General features: G+C 43.1%; 1 protein-coding gene and 1 long non-coding RNA gene across 3 annotated transcripts in view; one reads left to right on the top strand and one right to left on the bottom strand.

Moving 5' to 3' along the window:
- The window catches only part of SAP30BP (SAP30 binding protein), a 28789-nt gene extending 8078 nt beyond the window's left edge, over positions 1–20711 (top strand). For both annotated transcript variants that reach the window (XM_019621687.3, XM_085240007.1), the window contains 8 exons: positions 7699–7741; positions 14172–14260; positions 16676–16767; positions 17222–17282; positions 17749–17800; positions 18179–18237; positions 19448–19532; positions 20191–20711. In XM_019621687.3, the coding sequence (XP_019477232.2) occupies positions 7699–7741; positions 14172–14260; positions 16676–16767; positions 17222–17282; positions 17749–17800; positions 18179–18237; positions 19448–19532; positions 20191–20372 (663 nt within the window). In that variant the 3' untranslated portion in view covers positions 20373–20711. The remainder of the gene's footprint in view (positions 1–7698; positions 7742–14171; positions 14261–16675; positions 16768–17221; positions 17283–17748; positions 17801–18178; positions 18238–19447; positions 19533–20190) is intronic.
- On the bottom strand, positions 17552–26584 carry LOC146543067 (uncharacterized). The gene is made up of 3 exons (XR_014887414.1): positions 26452–26584; positions 23881–24543; positions 17552–21506 (listed from the first exon to the last, which is right to left on the bottom strand). It is a non-coding gene; the product is annotated as an uncharacterized LOC146543067 (long non-coding RNA).
- Positions 26585–26589: the final 5 nt, after the last annotated feature.

Here is a 26589-nt window from a genome sequence, read left to right as displayed (position 1 = left end):
AAGAGCTGCCATGCTTTAAAAATGGCCTTGTGTTACACATGGCTGTGCTTGGAGCTCCGTGCAGCTTTCAGGGCTCAAGTTAAGGTTGGCTCTCCAGTGGTTTGTTTCCCACTCATTTGTCTGCCTGTGAGTACAGCCTGCAAGAGAGAAGCTCTGCAGTTTTAGACTGGTTTCATTCTACTCTATCTTCTAGTATACTTGTGCAGAGTGCTGTCTGCCCTTCCAGCTCTACACACTTTTCCTCATTTTGGCATGCTCTTTTGCAGTTCTCTGTGGAGGCAATCAGGAAGATTGGCAGTTGAGCAGGCAGTGTTACAGTGGAAAGCCTTTAGGGGGAGTAGAGTTAGTTCAGCTTCTCCTCCTGTCCTCTCTACTCTTAAAAATGAGTGCCCAAACATTGAAGCAGCTGATGCCTTTCCAGGTTCCCATTTTTAATCGTGTGGCTGACATTAGTAAATGCCAGCAACAAGAAACAAAGTTGTGTTCAGCATCTTTGATTCTTTTTTTTTTCCCTAATTATTATTTCTTATAAAAATTGTATGATTATTTTTTGGTCTCTTCCCCCATGTATTTCAGTCCTATTTCTCCAAGAGGGAGATGGATCACAGCATTTGAAGCTGGTTTACCTACTTCATAGCTTCTGGCTCCAGTCCAGCCTGTGAGCTGCTTGGGAGATGAGACACGTCCATGGACATGCTCGTTCCTTTCTCCCCGCCAGGCATACAAGCTGTAGCAGACTCCTCACTCCCTGCAGTACTAAATACCACAGATTATTGACACAGGTGTGGCTTCCTTTTCTCCCAAGGAAGAGCCAGACTTTTTCTTCTGTTTGTCTTTAAACTTGAAGAGAAGTCCTTTCTGGAGCTGCTTCCCATTGCATATTTCAGCTGATAAAGGTCTGAGTTCTTCAAGTCCAGTTCTGTTGTGTTGCAATTATTTCTGTTTGTTGTACTGAAATAGGCTGTTTTGAATTAGCACGTTAGTGCTTGTCAGAGTGAGAATCTGAACAGTCAGCACAGATGGAGGATTGCCTCAAAATACCAACACATATCAGAAAATAGCTTCTTCCACCTTCCCTGTTATCAGAACAGAAGGATGAAAATCTGCTAAATCTTCATGGGATCTATTCATGGAGGAGAATGCATCCCAGTGAGGGTATTTTTATGCCTCACCTCTATTCCAAACCCTGATGAAGAATTTTCAGTACTATATGTTTGGAAAGAAAGCTTGTGCAAGAAGTTGAATTCTATCACTTAAGCCTCAACTGCAGCAAGGGGAAGGTGCAGGACTTCTTACAGCCCAGCTTTATTTTGCATTGCAACAGTCTGTTTGAAAAATAAAACAAGACACTTTGAGTTTTGCCATGTGCTGCCTGTACTTCACCTGAATTCCTGCTTTATAGTATAATGCAAAACTGACTTGAAAGCAGAGTTAGTGGGCTCTGCAAATCAAGGAATCTCTCTATGATCCACGGTTGCTCCTGGTGGAGACTAGCAGGAGCTGAGCTAGGACTGCATTCCAAGTGTAACAAAGCACATACACAGAGGGATGATGTGCAAGTGTTAACCTTGGAGAGCCCCTAACAGCAGTCCTGTCAGGGATGAGAAGGAGAGAATGGAGACAGCAAACATGCAGGTGGCTTTGGAGCACTGTAGTAAGGCAGACATTATTCATAGTCCCTCAGCTTTTCCAAGCAAGAGTCTTGGCACCCTGTTCCTTAACTGGAAATTTTTGCCATATCTTTGTCAAATATTGAGATAGCATATGCCAGGTGATTGGAATCAGGTTTCAAAGAAGTTATTTAAAGGCTTTTATGCAGTGAAAGCCTCCCTTCTGAAGCCTTTTCTTACTGAAACATTTTGCCAGTTGCCAGATCTTAGGGTTTTTCAGTGTTTTTTTTAATAGAATTGGAATGAACTGGAGGTGTATTTCAGACTTAATTTATCTTAAAATTAAAAAGCAGCGTCAGCTGCACATGGTCTTTGTTTTGGTGAGGATTTGATAAGGATTTAATAAGGAATATCTCAGGAGTTGACTCTTTCCTGTCTTGTTCTTCGTTCTTTCTTTTTGCCTGTGATGATAGTACCTTGAAATAGGTTTGTAGTCTGTATATCTGCTTCACTGGAGAGGAATATACCAATTGATTCCCATGGGTGGCTTATTTCTAAGCTGCTGTGCTGCTCTTGGTACCTAGACTATGGTTCCTGCAGGTTTTTTTTAGTTAAATTTCTTATGCTGTAGCAGGCAGTTTGCCCAGAGCTGTATATCGGAGTTGGCAAACAGGATATAGCTGTAGGAAATGGGCATGTTTCAGGCTTTCTCTTGGGATTCTCCTATCTCACAATACAAAGAAAAAAAACAAAACAAAAAAAAAAAAACAACCAACAAGGTTTGGAGGGGGGAAATAAAAGCACTGTACTGTAGTTCCCTTGTGTTCCCTTTGTCCAAATTGAAAAATTCTCTGCGTTAATATCTTCACTTATCCACTGGCATGACAACAGTGGGACTGGCTTACTAGTTTTGTGGGTGTCAGGCTAAATTGGTGTCAGATCTCTTTGTCTGCGTGCAGCAGCATCTCTGGAAAAAGAATATGTTGTTGGGGGGTGACCGGAAGATTTCTAACTACTTTTTTTTTTTTTTAAATGTGTACTAACTGGAAGAGTGTGAAAAAAGGAAGCTGCAGTACTAAGTTGGCTGCAAGTCTGGGAAAGCAATTGAGTGGTGGCAAATCTGGCATTGATGTCTCCATTTTTTTTTGTGACTCATAACTTAAAATGATCACCTTCTGCTTTCTTTCTTCCCTGTCTCCCTGCTCAACCATTTCTTATAGTTTGAAGTACACCTGTGCTAACAACTTGCAGATGCAACTGCCTCTATGAGAAATTGAAGGTTGGATTTGTACCCTTTGGCAATAGTTAGTGCCAATGGTTATGTCCAATGTGAGCTTTGTACTGGATTTATGGATCTTGTTTCAGGAAGGATTTAGCAAGCATTGTTGTCAGTTCATTCTTTCCATTAAATAAAGCTGTTCTGGGCAAGGCTTTCCAAACTCGAATTCATCAGTCTCAGATTCATATTGTTTTTGTTTCCTTCCGTTGATCTCTGTTCTAACACTGCAAGGACTGTGTTTGGTTGTTTTTCTTCTCCATGAAACCTGAGTAGAGGCTTTTTTTTAAATGTAACTGAATGGAAACACTCCATTATTGAAAAAACAGTCCATATCTCACCACACTGAGATGTAGTCATAAACCAAAGTGTTGCTCTCCTCCTGTGCAAATGCACGCCTGCCTACTGCTCACTGTTCTTCCTTAACTGATTATAAATCTTGAAAACCTAATTGTCAGACTGGATTCCTATCAGCTAGGATCTCACAGGCAGCATTGTCTTACCCAGGGCTTGAAGAAAGCATTTGTCTGGGATAGAGATGGAAATTGAAAACCTTTTCCTGACTGTGTCCAGGAGTAGTGCTACAATAACTTTCCTGCCATCAGCGAGGTGGTATCTATGGTGTGCAGAATCACTCTGAACTGCAAAGAAGTTGTGCGGTTATCTGTGACTTATCTTGGTTGGCCAGTTAGATGGTAAAGTTTTATTACTTTGCCCTTAGCAGTTTATGCTCTTCAAAGGCTGTCATTTGTTAGTGTCTGGATCAGGGAAAGGGAATCCATCTCCTGCTTGTCATGCTGTCCTAAAGTCCTCTCCCATCTTGGATCTGAGCTGCTGTGGCATCCCTTGGCTAACTCCAGTCAGTCTGCTGGAGCACAGCCATCTGCCTTCAGGCCCTTTATCTGTTGATCTTGTGAAATCCAGGTTGCAAAATGAAATCAGCTTGCAGAGTATGTGGAGAGAAAAATGCAACACTGCTTTTTTTTTTTTTTTTAATCTTAGTCTAGCCTTTCTTAGGGGTCACCATGTAATACTAGATGGAATAAAGAGGCTAGAGAAAAAGAATGAGTATGGAATGCCTTTTTCTTGGGCTTCGTATTTCAATGATGTTAGAGATAATTTTCAATATAATTGATGCATTCAAGCTGACTTTGTGCAAGTTGTGAGAGCCTGGCTGCTAAAGTCAACTCAGAGATGCTCCTGTACAGCCTTCAGAGGTTGGGTTTGTGAAAACTGTGCAGTATTGGAAGGGGCTGCCAGTGATGTCTGAACTGTGTTATGTTTTCAGTGATCAGGATCCAAATGGAATAGAACCCAGTAAGTAATGTCTGGAGCTCTGGGATACTTGAGGGCTCTAATAGCTTTTGTATGCTGACTCTGATGGAGAGACTTGATGTAATCTTGGAACCACTCAGCTATCCTCATATGAGATACTGGTATATAGGACTGGACGTTGAAGTAGCAATCTATAAAGAGATAAACTTGCCCTGAATGGATCTAGATAGTTGCCCCAAGTCCAGTTCTAAATGTTCCATTGTTTCAAAGCCTTGGCATTGCTTTAGAAATCTTATCTGTGCATAGTATACATCTTCTTTCTCACAACTAAAACGTAATTCTGCAGTATTAATTGTACTTCATTACCCCCATTTACTGATTTTTTCTGTCTCATTGAACCACAATATTGCATTTGATCTGCAGAAAGTGTTTGTTTTTTCTAAATTCTGTCTCTTCTCCTGATCAACTCATTATATTTAGTGTTTGTCCAAGAGTTAAATTAGCCAAGGAGAGTGTGAGGAATCTTTTTGGGAGTGTTACTCAACCACAGGTTTGACTGTTCTTAGTTTCTGGATCTTCAGCAGATGCTGAGAGGTTTGAACAAGACTTCTCTTAAACCTCATGTCTGCCAAGCTGTGTGTCTGTGGTCAGGCTGTTGGTACTTGCCTTGCTGTGGTGTTGGACAAAACGAAGCGAATATGAACAGATGCTGTAGGATGAGTCGGTCAACCCTTTGTTTTTGGAAGGCATTTGGGAGGCTTGAAAGCAATCCAACTTAATGAAAAGCTGTGCTGATGTCTTCAGCTTGCTAATGATGGAGCAGTGGGTGCAACTCGTCAGTAAGCAAAATTCATATCCTCTGGGCAGTGAGGTGTGGCTATAATGTTAGCAAGCTTGTTCTCCTTTGTTTGAAGTAGCTCTGGGGCTTCTAATGTCTTAACTTTGACCTGAGGATGTATAGACTGGGCTTGCTTGAGTGGCTGTGGTGGAATGAGGGTAGGCAATGCGGGCAGATAAATACACAGCAGCAGCTTAGGAGGGTTGGCTTTAGTTGGCCTGTTGTACACTGAGTGGGCTCGTGCTGTAGCTCTAAGATTAAAAGATATAAGTTAAAGAAATCTGTACTTCTAGTTGCAGGAAACTTACTGATTCCAGAAATTCATGAAACGTGCTATTTAACACATCTGACTTCAGAAGGAGATTTGTCTAACATGTGGTACGTACCTGGGGAGGTTTTGGCCATCAAATTATCTCTCAGCATACTACTGCATGTGTCCTGTGTGCTTATGTGCTGCTCCTGAGACTTGAAAATGGGCTTCTAAAAACTTCAGAAATGCAGCAGATACCCTTGTAACCCTGCTAACAGGCCACGTAAGAGGGCAGCCATGTCTAAAGCTCCTGAATTTGGCCGTGCCATTGGGTTGCTTAAGTAGATGTTTGGCACAGACAGTCACTTCAGGGATTTTCCTCCTTGATGCACAGGGATGGGTTGGGCAGGAGAGCGATGGGAGAGTTAATGGAACAATAAGCACAGTGCTGAGAGAAGGTTGGGGATCTGGAGGTGCTCAGGGAAGCAGTCTGTTTCTTCCTCTTCCCTCTCAGGTCTGTTTAATACAAAAAATTGAGAAGTTGGCAAAACATAATTCAGTTAAGGTTGAAAGAATAGCAGCCCTCCTTTCATCCCACCAAATATTTGTTCGCTGTTTCAAACCAAGGTGAAAACCTAAATATGTAGGCAGCAAGTTCTCCCCCTCAGGGGAGGTGGAGCAGGCTTCTGACCTAACAGAACCACAGAATGGCCAGGGTTGGAGGGACCTCAAGGGTCATGAATCTCCAACTCCCCTGCCACATGCAGGGCCACCAATCTCCACATTCAATACTAGACCATGCTGCCCAGGGCCGAACATTTGCTGCCAAATGGGTAATGATATTACTCCTGGATACAGAGCTATGGATGTAAGGGAAGCTTGTGAACCTTTCCAGCCTGTGTGCAACACTTCCATACCAATCTGAATTTGTCCTCATAACCTGACAGTTACTGTGGAATCATCTCCATTTCTCTGCTGGTAAAGTGAGGCTCACTCTTTAATGCTGGGTCCATGGAGGACGCAGCTGAATTCATATCCAGTGCTCCCACCAGAGAGCTCCTTCTCATGGCACGTCTTGCTTTGAAATGCTGTTTTCATTTATCTTTTTCCCCTGCTGTTCTGAAGACCCTGGGAGGAGAAGAGGTGTTGATGCGTTACATCGAGAGCGTTGGCTTAGAGCGGCTGGAAGCTGTGCTGGGATCCTGGTGCCTTGCCAGCTGGCCAGCAAGGAGATGCGTGTTCCTTCGTGTCCTTTTCTTTTTTCTAAAATAACCTCAGCCTTTTATTGTTGCGATCCAAGCGTACATAAGGAGAAACAGTGCTTTTTTTCATGAATGACTATAAAAAAAATGCCGCACAGCAGCGAGTGACACACAAAGAATTTGTTTTTCTGCTCCGTGAGGGCTTTGGTTTCTCTGGAAATTGGTGAGTTTTCAGTGTGAATTTGACCCAGCTTGTTCCCAGATGCTGACCTCGCTTTGCTCTCCTCCCCTTGCCATCTCTCACCTGACTGGAAATGGAGTAAAGGAGGGGATTTAGAGCCTGGTTACCAAGCAGCGAGGAGACAGCATTTTGTCTGTGTCAGGTTGAATGAATAGCTTCTGTGTTCAGAGGCACTGAGGAATTTTGGACACACAGTCCAGTGAGTCACAAAAAGTCTTAGGGAGGGAGGCAGGGGGAGAGGACAATGTTAGGATACAGCTGATGCTATTTCAGGAGCTGAAATGGTATTGCTTGTTGCTCCCTTGGGGCTTAACATAAGTACCAAAATACTTGAAAGTTACTCTCAGCGTGGTGAAAGTGTATTTAAAAATGTCTTGTCCTGCATAACACTGCTGCTTAGCAGACTGTAGTACAAACATGTGCTGTGCTCCTGCAATTGAAGCTGCCTTAATTTATATTAGTGTAACTAAGGAAGGACTGACTGGTGGTGTTGAAGATCTCTAAACAGAGTATGCAAGTCAATGGTTCACCCTGGAGTTCCTGGATGAACAGATGAGCTCCTGGAAAGCAACAGCCAAAACAGACTTGCCAGCAGAGCATTCTTCCCAAATGTGAATGCTCTGAAACATTGACTCTTGGCCTGTGCCAAGGGCCACGCACCAAAAAATGAAGAATTTATGGCCTGATCTGTTTTGAGGAAAGCCTTCAGTTGCTGTAGTTTTTGCAGAATTCAAAAGGAGCTGAGTGTTCGGGACTCAAAGGAACAAAATCCTAATTCTTCTGTTAAATTTAGACTCCAGCTTTGAAAGGAAATGGTGCATCCTGTTAGGCTTTGACTTTCCATGTTACGAACATTGCTCTATTATCTAATAAAATGCATTTAATTCTTAATTGATATTCTTTTGTCTCAGAAGTAAGATGTAAGTTTCTAAACAAATGGACAACATAGCTTGTTAGATTGGAAGTATATTTTAATGGAAATCTGTTTCTGTCCCCTTTCTCCCAGGAATTCTCAGAACTGGAGAAAAGAGATCCTCAGGAGCTAGTTGGTAAGTTTGTTCAGAAGTATTTGATTTTCTTCCAAGTCTGACCTTCTAGGTTTTCCCTTTTGTAAGTATAGAGAAAAAAAAGAACCAACAGAAAAGCATCTTCACTCTGTCCTGGCAACGATGTAGTTTGAGTTACTGCCTCTGGTGTTTTACATCAGTGGAATTCTCCCAATGCAGTCATCATCTGGGATTAGTACCATGTCTGAAAATATATTGCATGTTTCAGAGAGATAGCGTTGGTGTTTTTCTACATGAGCCCCAAACCAATAAAGCTGTAGCTTTTTCTAGATACTTTTGTGAGAGTTGCTATAACCAGGAGTGAGGATGGGTGTTTTGCTCTGTGACTTCAAAAACTTCAGTGTAGCAATGTTTAGGTGTTGTGGTGTACTGTGTGCTTTGTAATTGGTTGTTGGAAATAGTGTGTGACATCTCATTCACTGCACCATTATTAGATTTGGAAAAAATTATTGGAAAAATCCAGTGCAGTCAGCTTGAAATAGAAACCTCTGCTTGATCTCTGTGGGGCTATAAAGTGCTGTTGTATTTTGTGTTGAAGCTTACACTATCTCACACTAACCCTTTCTTCCTGAGGTTACTTGTACAGTATGGTAGCATATGATAGTAGCATAAAAAAAATCAGGAGTTTAGAATTGACTTAATTGTCCATCAAGCCAGCTTTTCCAGGCTCAGCTGTAGTATTTCAGCCATACTGTAGTAAATGTAATAAATGTTACATAAGATATTGGGCAGTAAGTACTCAGATGCTAAGTTGTGACCCCTAAAGCAGTTATCACTCTGGATTTTTGCACTTTAGTTCCTTTCAGATGGCCTGCCCAGACTTTGCACCGACCCAGTGCCTATACTGAAATACCATCCTTTAGAGGGCAAAACTCCTTTATCCAGTCTTATCACAGGATGCCATGGAGATCTTCATCCAGACTGCTCATATGCCCCAAAATTAATGTTAGAAACACAGATGAGACAGCAGCATGTAGGGTAAAAAGTACAGAGGAATATCTGAAAACCATCTGCCCTTTATTCTCTGCTTTACAGATGAGTGAAGCTCTATGCTTGTAGAGCAATGTAGTGTTAAGATCTTTCTTCATTCAAGTAGAAGACTCAGATTACAGTTCTATCAGTCTACTTTTTTCCCAGTGAATGCTCCATTCAGGAGATGAGACTGAATCTTGTGTATTTCATGATAACCAGGGCTTGCATGCAGGTTTGAGAGCTGCACAGAGGGCATTACAGTGTCAGATATTAATGGGGGACAGTATTGGTAAGTCACAAGCCTGGATTAAAGTTGAAATACAACTTTCATATCCTCTTCCAATTGTGGTATGCACAGAACAACATTTAGGCTAGCTTTGTGTAGGTACAACTTTGTGTAGGTTGGCATACTTGCTATACTGGACTCTGTAGGTCCTTTGCATTAGGCCATATCTTATCTAGTTGAAAAGCAGTTGTTGCACTAAGCCTTTTGGTTAGTGTAATGTAAAAACCACTCCCTCCCAGGAAGCTTGAGTTTTTAGAGCTAGAATCCTTGAATGGAAAAAGGTGCAAGATTTTCCGACACAAAGCAAATAACTGCTTCAATCTGTATATCTAAAATTTTGCTTAATATCAGGATGTGGAAGCATAAGTCCTCCCTCAGAAATTTTTCAAAACAGCTTTTTTCATTTAAAAACTTGTAATTTGCCCTTCTCAGATAACCTCATGTTGTTGTTCAGCGTCACCATCATTAAAGTCTATGGTTATTCAGCTGCTTAGGTACAGCATTAATATTGGCTCCTGTCAAAAGTAACATTCTGTTTTGCGTCCACTGGACACAGTGCTGAAGTCTGTGTGCTCTGAGTTCATTTGAGCAGTAAATTCAACTGATCCACCTTCCTTATTCATTTTTTTTTTTTCCCTTATGTGAGCTTCCCAGCTGGACCTGTTCCCTCATCTTCTTAGCATGTGCAACATGAGCACTAAAGTTGGCACAAAAACCAGCTGGGATGAGCACTTAGGAAACTGCATGGTTGTCTTGTTTCATACAGAATTAATGACTGTGTAGCCAAAGCCTGAAAGACAGTGAGGGGAGGTTTGCTGCAGTAACTCCTGTATGGTTTAGAAGGAAGCATATATGAAATGTTTTTTGATAATTTTTTGTCCCAATGTTTTTAGTTTGTTTTTTTTTTTTTTTAGCACTCTGAAGAGTATCTGATGCTAACAGGTTGTCTACATTTGCTGTTTTCTGCAGCCTTGCAAAACAGTATTTCTATGCTGTTTGTTTTCCTTCTTGAATTTCTTTGCAGCATAGTTGTTTACCTTATGGACTATAAGAAATGTTCTCCCAACTCTTAGGCTATCTCAGCACAAAGTCAGTGTTCAGAGCAGCAGAAAATATGGCTGAGTTGCAGGTCTTTTTCTGCATTTCTCAGCCCACAGAGCAGAAAGGGAACTAGTGTCCTCCCATGGATGGGTGATTCACTGGTATGTTGTTGCCTCCACTTCTTCCCTGTGATTTGGCTGTTCTGGTGCCAGGAAATTAGAAACCCACACACCCTGGTTTATGCCAAGCAGACTTCATTAGAGTGCCAAAGAATGCAGTTTTAGAGACCAGGCACCAGTAGTTTGTGTTTTCTCTAGGGAAAAGCTGTGCCCCTCTGATTGCCCCCTCCAGGTCTTTGCTTGTTTTTATGTGTTGTTTTTTCTTTGCATAGCATAACCTTTATAGACGACAGCCTGGCACCTGATACTGCCTGTAATCCCTTGCATGCTGCTGCTTAGGCAACCACAAGTGAACCTTGAAGGGGACAAGAGATTTCAGACCTACCTGGGGAGCAGCGCTATTCAGAAAACTGAAGCAAGATGCTTTACCAGACCTCAAGTGATCAACGTCTCAGGGTCCCCAGGTTCAGCCAGCTGCTCCTATGCTCTCTATTCATTTGGTTTTCTCTGCTCCTTATGACTTCATGTTCATCTGTAGGAGGCAGAATTTGTTTGCTCTCTTGCCTATCTCTGGCATAGCCTTTGGGCTGTGAGCAGTCATTCTAGAATTAAGTGAGCACACAGTATGACACTTTCTGCCCTGCTATGCAATCTCTCTCTGTACTCTTATATATAGTGGCCAAATAACCCACCTGTCTGAAGCTGACAATTAAATGGAAGCACTATATCCACCTGCTTCCTCAGGATCTGGCAAGCAGATATCTTCAGTTGTCTACAGAGATGCTGAATCTTTGCTAGGTACGCACTGATAGTTGGCTGTGCTATGGCCCTGTAGCCCAGGAACAGCTGAACATCTCCCATCACTGTCTGCATTTGCAACACAAAAAGCTACAAGCACCTATTGCTTCTGCTGAGAATTTCCTCTTCTAATTTGTAGATCAGCTCATGGAAGGATGCATGGACTGAGCATGAGTAGTAGCCACGTCCTTCTTCACAAGTAGGGTTTTTTTGAGTTCCAGGCGTGGCACTACCTTGGCTCCTTATGTCCTTGAACCCCCAGCTGCGTTGTGGGACCTGTGTTTTACAAGCTTAGTTCTTGTTAATGCTCTTTGCCTGTGCTGTGAATCTGATTAGAGGAAGATATTTACTTATCATGAGCCAGAACTTGGGTGTGCCTGGAAAGATTAATCATGCCAACGGCCAACTTCCTGAGGACCCCATGTGGAGATCATCTAGGCAGTGAGCCAGCAATTGCACCAATTGGAATCTGCAGCCAGTGTCACTGCCACTGAGTCATATAAAAGTAAAGCTTAGATCTGGGCTGAAATAACAGGATATACAGAGCAGTTGGATGCATCCTGTGAGGACACACCTTGGCATTAGCTGACCATCTACAGGGTATAGCCATGGAAAGCAGTGCTTGGGACTTGGGAAACACAAAATCTCTTCCACAGGAGACTGTGGATCTACATACAAGTTCCAGGATCCTCTTGAATGACAATCCACTCTGCCCCTTCCTCTACAGAAGTGGCTGGGTAGGAAGTGGCTGTGAAGTTGGCCTTGCTGATGCCTCTTTGGAGAAGAAGTTGGAAGGCTGCTCAAGGGCATGAATTATTTGCACTTCCTTACTGTATACAAGCCTGAAGGAGTAAAACTCATCTTTTGCTTCCTAATGATGTGGCTTCTCAAACTGGCTGTGATGTGATGAAATAACTGAGTAATGCTGAATGTTCCTGTGCTCATGTCTGTGCTGGATTTGCCAGGTGGAACGTGATGCACGTACAGTGGGAAAGCTGTAGCCAAAAGTATCTTTCTTCCACTTAGTTATAAACTATTGAGATGCTTTCCCCCATCAGTATTATGCTGCTAGATTATTGTTTTCACGTGGCTCAAACAGAAGGGCAAATGAAGACTAAAACCTGGAAAGTTGTGGGCAAAAATGTATTGTTTCAGTGGAAGCTCTCGTTCATCCTCCAGCGTCATTTCTGTTTCATGGGAGCTTTGAACTGATTGCTGAATGTACTGCCTGCAGAGTTCTGGGCCAAGTTTGGTACTGTACTCCCCAAGTTTGAGCCCACAGCACCCCTACCCATAGATGTGTTGCTTCCCTGTGGCTTTTCTGGTCATCTGTGAAGATAAGGAGCCAATGAGATAACCAGGCTTGCTTTTTAGGATATTTTTTTGCCTTTTTATTTTATTTTTTTAATGTTGCTGCTGGTGTTGTGAATCCCTTAAGCCATTAATCAGCTTTCTCCTTTTCCAGAATGCCTGGTGTGCTTTCTATGCTTTCTATTATGAACACCTCTCTCTGTTTGCTACTGTCTCTTGGGGTTCCTGAAATTCTAATTAAATTAGAAGCTATGCCATCCAACCAGCAATTGTAACTCACAATAAATGTCTGCCTTGTTGTCACAGAGTTTCCCTGCCTTTCTGTAGGGGCTCTGGCAAGCTTCCTTCCTCCATAGAGGCCCCCTCTTAGTAAATGCCAAAGGACACTTTTTGTTCATTGCTAGCAACCGCTGAAGAATTTAACCCTCAACATCTTGATCAAAGAGAATGAATGGTCGCCTGCCAGCTTTGCATCCCCAAAGGATGTCATCCTTGATGTCCTTTATAGTCTCTTACATTTTTGTAAAAGAACCAGAAACTGTAGTGGCACTGAACGTGTGTAACGTTGATTATCTGTAGCCTCAGCTATCTGATGGTCTGTGCTGGAAGGCAGAAGTGTATGCTGTGCTCAAATGCCAGTGTTTGCCCTTTGGGAACGGCTGGGCATAAAGTCAAAGGAGCTGGACTCGAGTGTGCTGGATTTTTCAGTTCAAGCAGCTTTTATTCCAACATATATAACTGGAGAGCTACAAATATGAAAGACTTGCTCGATGCAACTGCTGTGCTAGTGTTGGTCTTTTTTTCCACTACAGACTGTGACTCTCCGTACTAATTATGGTTGAAAACAGTCCTAATGGCTTAAATGTGGCACAGTGCTCTGCTCTCAGAACTTCAGCTAGAAAGCTGCCTGGGTTTTCTGTAACTGAGTGGGAGGGCAGTCAGTAATAGAGGGAATGTGGCTGTTTCTTTTGCTGATATTTTTGTACACTAATCATTACGGAGCAATCAGGTACTGTAATGATATATCCCAACACAAACAGCTGTAGGAAGCTGGCACTCTGCTGGTCTGTTCTGAGTCCTGCAGGACTATTTGTTCTTTCTAGTAATAGCCTGACTCTAAGCTAGGATCAAAATGCCCCTTAAGGAAATATTAACTTAAGGATGAAATGCAGTTTCTTGTGGTTAACTCCCTACAGGTTTGGTGAGGGTTGTTTGCTTCTCAAACCATTTTGGTTCATGTAGGTAGGTCTTGAAGGGAAGAGGATCCAAACAGGTAATGTCCCAAAAAATGGCAATGAGCCAGGCTGGTTTAGGTTCATTCTGTGGTACTCGACACACACACGTAGGATGCTCACAAAGATCCAGACTACCACAAGATTATCTGAGCTGCTTAGAGCAGGACTTTGAAGTGTAAATAGAAGATCTGGATTAGTGGAGAGCTTGATGTGTTGTGCACAATGCAGAGGGATAGATGAATGTTCCATGAATATACTTACATTCCTCTGCAGATCCTTTGCCTTTGAGGATCTTACCAACAATCCTAGCTGGAATGGGGAGTATTCTTGCTTTTTCCAGATCTGCTTTGAGATAAAAAAGACACCTTAGAATACAACTTCGATCCTGAGTGTGACAAAGCCACAGTATAAGGTAGACACCAATCAAGCAAGCATCCTGTTATTCTGCCAGTGATTTAGCCTTAGGTTATTTGCTTCCTGCTCAGTGCTTTGAAAATGCCACAAGTACCAGTTAGCATAATTCCAGTTGCCTTTACCCATTCTATTTCACTGCTCATCATACTAGCAAGGGCATAGAATGTTTCAGTGATCTGCATGGCTTAAAGTCCCTTCCATAGTACCAGAACTCATGCCTGGTTTGCTTTCTACAGCTTCTTTTTCAGAGAGAGTGCGGAACATGTCTCCAGATGAGATCAGAATCCCTCCTGAGCCTCCTGGTAGATGTTCTAACCACTTGCAGGTTGGTATAGAAAGTGGAAAGTTGGAAAATGTTTCAGCAGGAAGGGGGGGGATGTTTGGGAACTCTGCTCAGTCTTTTTCAACAAGTCAAAAATCCAGCATTATCGCTGAGTTTCTAACACACTGAGTTTATGCACTATGTTTTGTTGTTTTTGCAGGTATTCTAGCTTAGGAATCTCACATTAGCTTAAAGCTAAATTTTTCCACTGTCTGTGTAGGTCATACTTAATCTCATCAGCAATACAGAAGTAAAGTTTACTGTGAAGGCTGCTGTCCTCTGACTTCAGCAAATTCAGATCTTAAGGAGAGAACAAATCATTGTTATTCTGCATGGATCTGAGAATCCCCTTACTGGAATAGTTGAGGCAGCATTGACTAGATTCCTTCTCCACCTACATGTTGCTGGATGACAAGCATTCAGAGGGCATGCTGGTAACCTAGATGCAGCAAAAGAAAACAGATGCGTGTTTTCACTGGTTTACCTACAAGTAATCTCAATTACCAACTTAATTGGTGGAAAACTGTCATGGTTTCCTTCCATGAGGGTCTGGACTCTTACTTGTGATGTAAGACTACTCATCAATTGGATATTAATTAACAAAAAATGTTTCTAGGGACTTGATTCATACCACTCTGAGACTTGCAGTGTTACTAACTGAGCCTCTGGCTCTGATTTTGGGGCAGAAATGGTAATATCTGTTTGCAGTATTCCCTGTATCCAGCTTGCAGTGTCCACAAAGAGTTAGTCTGAGCGTTTGCTGATGGCAGTCCTTGGTTTGTGGTCTGAGCAAAATTATGTAGTCTTCTCTATATAACAAAATCCTGTCCTAGGAGAAGGGCAAAAGCACCTTCTGCTCTGTTTTCCTATTCCCAACAGAGGGCAAATGAAAGCACTGACTGCTGTTTTCTGCCATTCGTTTGAGATTTAATTGCAGTTATTTGCCCAGTAAGAATATAAGTAAAGAATCACTTCTGAAACGTTCTATAAAGTCAGTTGCTAACATGGAATGGTGATTCAGAATGAGTCACCAATCCAGATCATACTTTCTTTTCCACTCAGTGTACCTGGGCACACCCATTTGTCCTTGCATGCTGTAGGAGGATTCTATTGTTCTGACATCAATGAGTTAGTGTGTTAGATCTGAGGAATGAACAGAACTTGGGAGTAAAGACACACTAAAGCAGATTTTCTTTCCCTTTGAGAGCAGTTTACAGTGTAAAATCAAAGGAGAGAACTTGTCCTCTGTTGGAGGGTCAAACCACATCTTAGAGCACTTTTAAGCAAGGGGATGGGATTGTTCTTCAGATTCAGAATGTTACAGGCTTTTACTGCTAATGTTTTTTTTCTTCTGTTAGCTTTTCTCCTAATAAACTATACCTTGAACTTGGTCAGAGGGAATATTCCTTGTTATGAAGGTGACCTACTAGTTTCTTATTTGTGGACATTATGAATGTGACCTGTGTTGCTGCATCCAAGGGAAGGACACAAAAAGGGACACCTATTCAGTCATTTCAGCTTCCCAAATTAGCTTCCTTTTTGCAGATGATCCTCCAAACTTACCACACGTGCACTTACCACATATGTACTTCATGCTGATTTTGCAAGGACCTGGTGAAAATTTATCTTGTGAAGGTCTTTTTTTAGTGTTGGTTGAAATATTAGTTTTATAACAGTTCTCTTTTATTCAGCAGTTAGTAAACTCTTAGACAACAGTCAGTTTTGTATTTCAGTTGACTCCCTGTACAGAGGAAGACATTAAGCAGCTTATCTAGAAGCAACAAAGGAAAACTGACTCACCTCTCCCATCTTGAAAGTCTGAAGTCCTGGCTTCAGTGAGATATTCTTAGGAGGGATTTAAAGTGCATTCCTGAAAGTGTTTGGCTGCCAGCATTCCCCACCAGCAGTACCTGCTGATCATGTTGTGTCTGTAGCACAGCTCAGCTCTGCTCACTTGTTTCTCAGTCAAGGCTCGTGCTCATGACTTTTACACAGTGTGACCCAGCAGCTGATCTTCAGGTGCCTGTCAGAGTCTGAAGAGGGGTGGAATGGCCTCTTTATGTTGTGGAAGAGCCTTCAGGGAATTCACCCATCCCTCCTGGAACTAGTTTCTGCTATCTACTGAAGGGAAGGAGCGTGCACTAATGCCTCGAATACAAACCTTTAAACAATGAAGCTTTCAGAAAGTGTAAAGACCAATTGCCTTACCCACACAAGCATGGTGAAGATGCTGTCAGACCTTAAAGCAGGAAGTTTCTGTACTAACCAAACTGCCTGGCCTTAGGGCAGAGGTGGAATCCTTTCTGCATGCAAGGAGGTCACTGGTTCAGTTGTCTTGTTTCCACATGTATGCTTTGATAGTCAGCTGGAACACTCACCTTTTCTGTATTGGCTCATCCTGTAATCTTGTTCCCTTAGGATAAGATTCAAAAGCTGTATGAGAGGAAAATAAAAGAGGGCATGGATATGAACTACATCATTCAAAGGAAAAAGGAATTCCGCAACCCCAGGTGAGCCACCATCTTTTCCAAAGCACCACACAGCAAAATCAAGGAGTTCTCCTCCTTGTTGGAGCTGTAGCACGAACAGGATCCTGAGCAAGAAGTGTTACTGCTTACAAAATCGAGAGATGTCATTTGACTGTAACTGAAAGAATAAAACTGTTCTTTGGTGCAATAACTACAGTAGCATTTCAGATAGGTTTTCAAATATTGTGCGTGCTCTGGATGAAATATTTTGGAAAGTGTCTGATGTGGGAGCTGGGAGATTGACCTGAGGGAAGTGGGAAATAATGTGGTTAACAGCATGCTGCATCCACTGCAGCAAGCATAACTGCACAGACTCTAGTTTTACTCTCAACATTAAGAGGTGACAATTTCTTTTTACTGAAAAGCTGAAACATTTCTGCTTAGAGAAGGATGAATGAGCTACAGGTAAACTCTGTCCTCTGTTTGTTTGTTTCAGCATCTATGAAAAGCTGATCCAGTTCTGTTCAATTGATGAACTTGGTACAAATTATCCAAAGGTGAGATGCAGTAATTTTACCTGTCAAGGTAGTGGGTGAAAGCTGATGTAGGACTGTGAGCTCTTGCACTTGGATTTCCTTAGCCTGCTTGTTTAGAGGCCCTGCAAGGGAACTTTTGTCTGTATTGGAGTGAATGTTTTCACGTGGTACTGAGCCTCGGTGCCTCCAACTTTGCGTTAATGACTCTGAATAAAAACTGCTGAAGTGTGTACTCCTTTGGGGAATGGAAGCTGAACAGAAGAGGAATGCACATCTTACTCCCAACATCCTTCTGATTTTGAAGCTGTTTATTCATTCACAACATAACACGGTCCTATGAAAGCTCTGATATAAACTTTGTGTCACTGGAATACAAGAAATCATCAGTAATTAATATTGTCAGTGAAAAGCAAAACATATAAAAACCCTGCTAAAAAATGAATATATGTGACTATATAGCCCTAATGACTTTATTTTTCATCTTTAGGACATGTTTGATCCTCATGGCTGGTCAGAGGATTCGTATTATGAGGCACTAGGTAATTCCAGGAAATCTCTCTTCTTCCTGTCCTAATTTAGCTCTTTGTGTTTTGTAGTTAATGAACTGCATTGCAGCCTTCACCTTTAGAAGTGAAAAGCATCACATGCTGCTTTTTAACTCTGTCATTCTGGTTGGGTGTGCATGAATGTTGTTGCTGCTTCATCAGTCTGGGAAGCATTTAATTTAGCTCTGTGGTGTTTTCATCTGAAATCATTAATTTTGAGCAGTAATGCTTTTTTTTAAAAAAAAAAAAGTAGGTAGTTTTATGGTAGTTTTTATAGTTGGAAATTTTTGATTGCTTATGAAGAGGAGTTTGTGAGACAGTGATAGCTCTTTAGTGTTTCTAGTGCTTCTTTTAACTTCTGTTCTTTCTCAGCAAAAGCTCAGAAGATTGAAATGGACAAACTGGAGAAGGCCAAGAAGGAGCGCACAAAGGTAGCTTTCAAAGCCAAGAGAGGCTGAGGTGCAGGGAATTTGTTTGTTTCCCTGCTGAGTTTCACTTTGCTACTTTGTTTTTTTTGAACAGCTCTCATTTTGCCTCATGCTTCATTTTGCCTGGTTCTGTCTTTTCTTGCACAATGTTTTTTCCAAGCTGTGCAGATGAAGTTGTTTGCCCTTCCTTATAGGTCCATTTCTCTAGGCTGTTAATTCCACTGGCTTTGTTCCTGTTTTGTCAGTGATTTTAAGCCAGAGCTCATAACATGGTGTACCATAAGCCAGTTACAAACAAGATATTCCATCAAGAATGGCCTTTTTCTTTAATCTGTGATACTTTGCCTGGTTGTGCAGTCTGGTAGTTTAATTTCTTCATCATATCTCATTGTGAGAGAATATGGGCTTTCTCTTTGATATTGCTTCTAATACCCAGTAATATTGAGCATATTTTGACTTTAAATGGGAATGTCTGGGCTTGTCACAAAGCATACATTCTCTGGTATTCCCTAGAAAGAACACAGGAGCTTTGGAAAATGTTATTCCTGTCCTGCAGTGGTGTTGTTTTAGCTAGCAGCTGGCACTGGAAGACTGAAACCTAGCTGAAACTTAGAGGCTGCTTTCTAATATTGCAGAAGATTCCTTTAAAACTCAGTACCTGGAGGTTTCTTTTCTCACTGTGCATGCTGTATCTTGCTACATGTTTTGTTTTTTGGCACAGTAACCCAGGTATCTGATTATGTCCTCGCCCATATCTGCAGTTTTGAAAATTGGGATTGCATGCTGTAGTAACTCTTGTTGCTAGGTTTCTTGCTATGATGCAGTTGCAGTAAATCATGCAGGTAGGGACTTGTCCTACAAGTTTTTTAAAGGAAAAAACACAGGGTTTCCTAATGATATAAATATACATTTTAATACCAGGATCTGTCCTTTCTGAGTTGTTCTTATGCTTGTAACAGTTGACAGACAGATTATCATACCAGACTTAGGAGCTGAGACACAGGGAACCTTGATGATTATGGCTTCAGGATTCTTTGACCTAAGGTCTACTTTTTTCTTCCTGTGTGCCAGCCAGCTCTGAGTCCAATGTCTCGTGTGATACTAAAGCTTAGAGGGCTTTTTCTCTTTAAAAAAAAAAACACAACAAACACATAAATTAAGACTTCTTTTTTTCTTCTTCTCCCCTTTCTCCTATTTGTGTCTCCTTGCCCAGATTGAATTTGTGACTGGCACTAAGAAGGGCACAACAACAAGTGCTGCCTCTACAACAACCACGACAGCCAGTACTACAGTTGGAGGTAAAGGCCAGTTGCATCCGTATGTATTAAGCTGCAGTAATGCTGAATTCATACTTCCTGGGTTCCTGGGAACCCTGAGAGCTCTTTATTGATTGTGTAATTCAAGACAGTGTTTATTCCAGTTGCTAGTGGACTAGCTGTCCTCTAGTTCCTATATCCTATGGCTGTCCTTCTAGAGTGGAAGCCTAGGGACAGGTTAGTGCAGAGCTTTATTAGGGCATCAGGAAATCCTATGATGTCTATAGTTGTAGTGTTCTTAGAACTGATGCATCTGTAGAGCACTGGAAGACTGAAAAATTCTTCTCTTGCCTACAGCCTGCCTTTTAAACTGGAAACTTCTAAAACCTTAAAGACTGAGTGTGTCTTGTGCCCATGCTGGAACAACTGAAAAATGTGTGCTCTGTTAAAATTAAACATGCTCTGGGGCAAGGAGTCAACTGTCTCCCATTTGGCTGGAGTTCACATGTAGAGTTTGACTCCTGATTATAAGGTTGTTTTTCCTCCTCAACGTTTATAAGCGGTGCATGCTGAATTGATGTGAGGGAAAGCTGTCTAGTCAAGCAGAGTATATTAAGAGTTGATGAGACAGACTGTTAGGAAAGATTTAGTGCAACTTTTAACACAATGCTAATCCTTATTTCCTTGATGAAACTTGCAGATGCACAGAAGAGGAAGAGCAAATGGGACTCAGCCATCCCTGTAACAACAATAGCTCAGCCCACCATCCTCACCACTACTGCAACACTGCCAGGAGTTGTCACAGTGACAACCAGTGCAAGTGGATCCAAAACTACAGTCATATCAGCTGTTGGCACCATTGTGAAAAAGGCAAAGCAGTGACCAGCACACCGGGCTTGGATTTTTGGACTGAATTGTCATCAAAACCACTGTTCTTGAAAGGGAGGGGTGGCTTTCACCTTTGGTAAATGATGACAAGATTCTTTGAAACAGACCACAGCTCTCATTTGGAAGAGTGGGGCTAGGAGCAGGCATGCCAGCTGTGTGCACACACCAATGGACCTCTGCCGAAAATGCCTCTCTTCTTGCTTTGGGAAGAACCAGTCTCTGTATTGTGCTGGAGGAAGATGAGATACGAATTTTATTTGTTATATTACTGCGTTAGGTTCTTATCCTCCTTGCAAGTCTGGTTTAATGTGTTTTTTTTTTTTTATTTAAAAACAGAAAGATAAACAAGCAGTGAGGGAATATCAGCATTATCCTTGTTTATTTCAGTCATCCTCAAAGGCTGTTGCTTGTGATATGCACCTCCCTTGAACGTGCCAGCTCAGCTTCAAGGAGTGTAAAGCAGAGACTATTGGTCAGTGCCCATCCTCAAATGTGCAGCAGAGACTTGAAGCTCAGTCTGCATCCATGAATGTAGATGGACTGTTTGTTATAATACTGACATCTGTACCTGTGTGCATATCTGTGTGTATCTTGGTGATTACGTGTTTAATAGCTGAAATATTGAGGTAACTGTACTGAAATTGTCGTGTTACCATCTTTCAAAGATAGATATTTCTATGCAGAAGCTGCAGAGATTTGGTTTGTTAATTCATTTGCAAAGAAACCTTTCACTCTCATGGAATGAGATTGGAGTTATAGGAGAGCATCTGGTCCTGGCTGTGATATTGTCTATGTTCTAAATAGTGATGTACTCCAAAGTGCACACATGGCAGTCACTGCTTGCTCCAATGTTGTGAAAAAGTATTTTCAGTTAAAAAAATTTTATTGTATAAATCTTCTTACTTGTGTTGCAAAAATTATTATAAATATTGAAAGTCTTTAAGAAAAAAAAGTGTCATTCACGTTTCTGCATTTCTTACCTTGGTAAGGGAAAAGAATAAGCACTTTTTTTTTTTGTACTTTTGGTTACAGAAAACAGGCAGATATGCAGGTACATCCATGGGAGATGGGTGCCATGAAGTTTTGTTATGTTACTGACTTATTCCTTTTTTTTTTCTATCTCAGACACTGTAAGAAAAAAGAAAAAAAGTATTAAAATTACCTGGATTGGAAATAGTTTGATTATAGAGGATGTCCTGAAATAATTGGTGACTCAGCTGTTCTGAATGGTAATTTTTCAAACCTGTTCCAGCATCTTAAGCTTCTTCAAAGGTTACACACTATCATCTGGGGTTTCCCATAAAATCTGTGGAGGTCAGTCATCCTGAATGGAGCTCAACAGCAGGTGAGGCAGTTTGCTCCATTTTGGAGGTAGGTGGAATAGATAATTCCATCTTTCAAGTTCTGCTGAACGGTGTGTGGGTGAGGTCCAACAGGTTTAAATAAAATGGAAAAAAAAAAAAAAAAAAAGAGGCACCAGCTGCTGCAGTTTTTTGCTCTATAGATTAATGACCAACGGGGCACAAGAATGATCACTGCAATTAGTTTAATCCTATGAGCAGGGGGTGTGGGAGGTGTCTGGGCTGCTAGAGCAACAACCACTTCTCTAATGAATGTCCTCAATACGTATGCTGTGAGCGAGTCTGTATGAAACAGAGTGAAATTAAATCTGGGCTGTGTGCCAATACACAGCAGTGCTGCCTGGTACCAGATGTGCCAGCTTGTCCTCTGCATCCCATTCCTGCTCCCTGTCTAATAACTGGTGGTAAACACAGAGTGGGAGAGTTTGAGATTGCATTCACTACACCAAACTTACAGAATAAACCTAAGCACTGTCAGATTTGGTGGGAAAGAGTGTGACTTGATAATGACTGGCTGTGTTCTGCCTGATGTCCTGCAGGTCCTGGGGCTGCTGGATCAGAGATGGTCACAAAGAAAAGGAAACCGTGCAGATAGGATCTTTTAAAAAAAACTCCTCACAATACCATGGTGGGAAACTTCTTCATTAATGACTTGGAAGGATTCTGTTCTGTGCAAGTAAAGAACTGAATCTGATTGAACACAGCAAAGGTTGCTCTTGATTGTAACCTGGTGTAACTGTGCTAGATGAAATAGCTTGATTACAAGGAACCATTAATTACACACTTAGTTAAACATGCCAGCACTTGTATCTCTGTATGCTCTACCGTATCAGGAAAAGCAAGCATGGGAAACTCTGTAATAATTATTTTTTTTGAAAGTAGCTACCAGAACACAGCTGAACATGAACCAAGGGGATACATTGGCAAGAGGAGAAAAAGAGCATAACAGAAGAAGTGTTATCAGCTGTGAATTGGAGCTGGGCTCCAGCCTGCTGCTTGGCACCTGGCACAGGGCAAATGCCCCAAGTGTTTGGGAAGATGAATCATTTAGCTACAAAAGCTGCTGAATGCTGTTTAAGTGCAAGTATCTTACTTGCTCATGCATCCTGACATCCCACCCTTCCTCTTTCCATGCCCCCCCAATGCCTTCTTGCTCTGCAGTATCCACAGTCATTCCAGACCTTTGGATTTCTTCGTGTGCTTAATGACCAGAGCTGTTCATGGCATGGGATGACAGCATCCAGGCAAAATACTCCTCAGTATGGATTGGTCATATTCTTCCTAACAGACTCTTTGGTGGGCTGAGACAAGCTGTGGCAGTGGGACACATGGAGCAGCAGCTTTAGAGTGACTAACAGCACTGTGCAGCTTGTTCTCTCCTCATCGAGCGTTGTATAGAGAAAGCTGCCCTGAAATAGGAATTATTTGGGTTTTTTTTTTCCCCTCTCTCCTTTCCAAAAAGCAGAAATAGGGATGCCAACCATTACATAACAAGCTTGCAGCCCAAACAATGGGTTGTTGCTCTTGTTTATCTCATGTGCTGCTATCGGAAGCAATACAGATACACAGTGCAGATGGAGGAAAAAGCCTCTGTGCAGCTGCTGAGAGCACGGCATGGAGGTTGGTAGCTGTGAAGGAGAGAGAGGTGGGATCAGGTGCTCACAAGCGATATATGGATGGGAAGTACTGTTTCATGGCCTGTGGGAGCATCGACTGGTCTGCTTGTTAGGTATCTGCCTGCTTGTGGTCCTGCTGAGGGCTGTGTGGCCACTGCTGATCTGCAGAGGGCTGAAGGGACCACATTCCTCAGCTGAATCCACCTTCTGGTGGATCCACCTTCAGTGCCAGGGCAGCTGCCTCCCAGCCCAGCTGAAGTCATTATTGGCAGCTCGATTCTGCCTTTGCCGCCCTTCTGAAGCCTTATTCTCCCACCTCCATGCTTTGAGGTGTTGGTTTTCTTTCCTATTCGCTTGTTGTGATTTAAGGAGCCATCCTCCTTTAATGCTGTTGTGGGGAGGGGTTTGTGTGTCAGGGATTTGCTTTCTTTCCATGCCTCACCAACTGAAAGAGCAGGTGGGGAGGGACAGCCCTCGCCAACCCCGCCTCAAGCTGAAAGGTGAGCACCTGAAGCTATGTTTTACCTGGCTTGCTGCTCTGCTGGCTGTTTGAAGAGGCTGAGGCTCTATAGAAGACTCTCTTGCCAAGGCTTGGCTGACCACCACCTGCACCAGCTCTGTTCCAACTCTTCATCCTAGCCAGAAACAAACCCAAAGTCTCCTTGTCCTCTTGCTGAGCACTTACACCACCATGCTTAGGCATCGCTGTTGCAGAAAAGTTTCTCATCTCTCAGCTTTGCAGTGCACAATGCTCCTCCCAGTATTTATACCCAGCTTCCTTCCTTTTGTTCCAAGTGAGAGCCACGCATGCTGGTGCCTTCCAATATTTGGCCTTTGTTTATTTGGAACTGCTCTCTGCCTGGGGCTGGGCTCGTGCCTTTGTTGCCAGCAAACAGCAAAGCACCAGGGCTTCACAAGGAAAGGTTTTGCCTTTTCACGCAGGAGGCGTCTGTCTGTCTGTCCTCTGTATAATGCAGCATTAGGCAGCAACCAAGCCATGGGCCTGCCTTGTAGGGTGCCCGTACACAGTGAGTTTGCCCATGCTTGTGCTTTCTCCTTTCTGCACAGTTGTTGCACCATTGGAAGGTGGCTCCATCAGCAGAGGGGTGGCAGCAGGACAGGGAGGTGATGTCCCTCTCTGCTCTTGTGAGGCCCCATCTGCAGCACTGTGTCCAGGTCTGGAGCCCCCTGTACAAGAAAGACAGAGAGCTGTTGCAGAGGATCTAGAGGAGCCACAGAGATGATCAGGGGGCTGCAGCACCTCTCCTACGAAGACAGGCTGAGGGAGCTGGCCTTGTTCAGCCTGGAGAAGAGAAGCTGTGGGGTGACCTCATTGCAGCCTTTCAGTACCTAAAGGGAGCCCTCAAAAAGGAGGGGAATCAACTCTTTGAAAGGGGAGATAACAGCAGGACAAGGGAAATGGTTTGAAGTTGAGAGAAGGAAAGTTTAGATTGGATGTCAGTGGGAAGTTCTTTACAGAGAGAGCGGTGAGGTGCTGGAACAGCTGCCCAGAGGCTGTGGATGCCCCGTCCATCCCTGGAGGTGTTCAAGGCCAGGTTGGATGGGGCCCTGGGCAGCCTGGGCTGGTATTAGATGTGGAGGTTGGTGGCCCTGCGTGTAGCAGGGGATTGGAGCTTCATGATCCTTGAGGTCCCTTCCAACCCTGGCCATTCTGTGTGATTCTGTGTGGCAAATGGTGACTGTCCCTTTGCTGCCAGTTGGGGCCAATGGTTCCTCATAAGTCTCACCCACCCAACAAAACCAGGAGAAAAGCAGAACTTTCCCAAATCTTTCTAACGCATCAATGTGGTGAGGTGCCCGTTGTCATAGAAATGTCCACCTCTGTGTGGGGTTAGGATCTCCACCTGGGGAGCGAGGGCTGTTTGTTTAGCAGAGATTTCCCTTCATGTATGTGCTGATAGCGTGGAGCATCCATGGCAAAAATATGGATGCATGTGTTTATACTGTGTTACGGAAAAGGCTGAAGAAGAGTATGTGAGAGAACTTCATCCTTTACTTTTAATTACCTAGATAATTAAGTTAAGCCTAATTTAGTGTAATAAATTACATGCACATTAATAACGCTACCAAGCATTCCTTAGATTTATGCAGATAGCCTATAGGATATTGCCAGTGCAGCAACTGCTGTAGCTCTGTGATCAGAAAAACACCTCTTTCTTTTAGCAGAGTGTGTGACCAACTCAGAATGGGATCTGCTGCGCGTTGGATGGAGCTGCTCTGGAGATGTCCCAGAGCTGCCCCTGGTGCACCGAGGTAGAAGGAGAGAGGGAAAAGGTTCTGTAGAAGCTGGCAGGGATGGGATGCATGCTGCCCTCTGGACAACCTGTGCCAGTGCTTTGCTGCCTTTAGCATAAAAACCTTCCTTATATCCAAGTGACAGAGCAAGAGGTCTGAAGGTGGGAGCAAGGACAGTTTATGGAGGTAACACCCGTCTGCCCTTTGGCATAGCATGAGTGTCACAATCCCAGCAGTGATGCTGCATTCAGTATTTGCAGTGGTTAAAAGCAAAGCAGATAGCCCTCAAACCTTGCATATTCAGATTTTTCCTTTGAATCTGAGCAATGACCTCTCTAAGTTCAAGGAAAACACTGATGTTGCCAAATTGAGCATTGAGAAAGGGAAACACTGGAGCTCGAGTGCCTGTGCCATCCTCAGTTTCCCCTGTTTCCCGTTTGCTGTGATTTGTGACGGTGCAAACACGTCCTCTTTTTCCTGGTTAACCCATTTACTCCCATTTACTCAAGCTTCATTCTTTCTCCCAGCAAAAAGAATCCCGCTGCTGGGCGGATCAGAGCTCCAACATCCGACCTCTGCTTTTGTTGGGCAGCAGTGCCACAGAGGGACGAGCCCTGAGCCCCACCAATAAAGCAACCGGTGGCAAACACAGCCCTTTCCCAGGGCTGGATTGCTGCCGGCTCAGCCCTTTTCCTTTGGGATGGGGATGAGTTACACGGGGGGAGGCAGCGCGGCGGCTGCAGGGCTGTGCCTGCCTGTACAGGTGTGCACAGCACGGAGGAATGCCAACCACTGAGTCACGGCCCCCTCCCACCTGGCCAGCATAAAGCCCAGCCTCACCTGGGCACGGGGCTCAGCACGGGGCTCAGCGCTCAGCTCGCACCTTTGGGCACCGCGGGATGGAGGAACGTGGAGAACGAGGTCAATCTTTGGGCATGTGAACCCTGCGGGACGGAGATTGGCGTTTAACCGGAAAGA

This window comes from Meleagris gallopavo, chromosome 20 (assembly GCF_905368555.1).
Source record: "Meleagris gallopavo chromosome 20, MGAL_WU_HG_1.1, whole genome shotgun sequence".
Lineage (NCBI taxonomy): Eukaryota > Metazoa > Chordata > Aves > Galliformes > Phasianidae > Meleagris > Meleagris gallopavo.
Note: the sequence above shows the minus strand (reverse complement) of the source record. Positions and strands in the feature narration are given on the sequence as shown.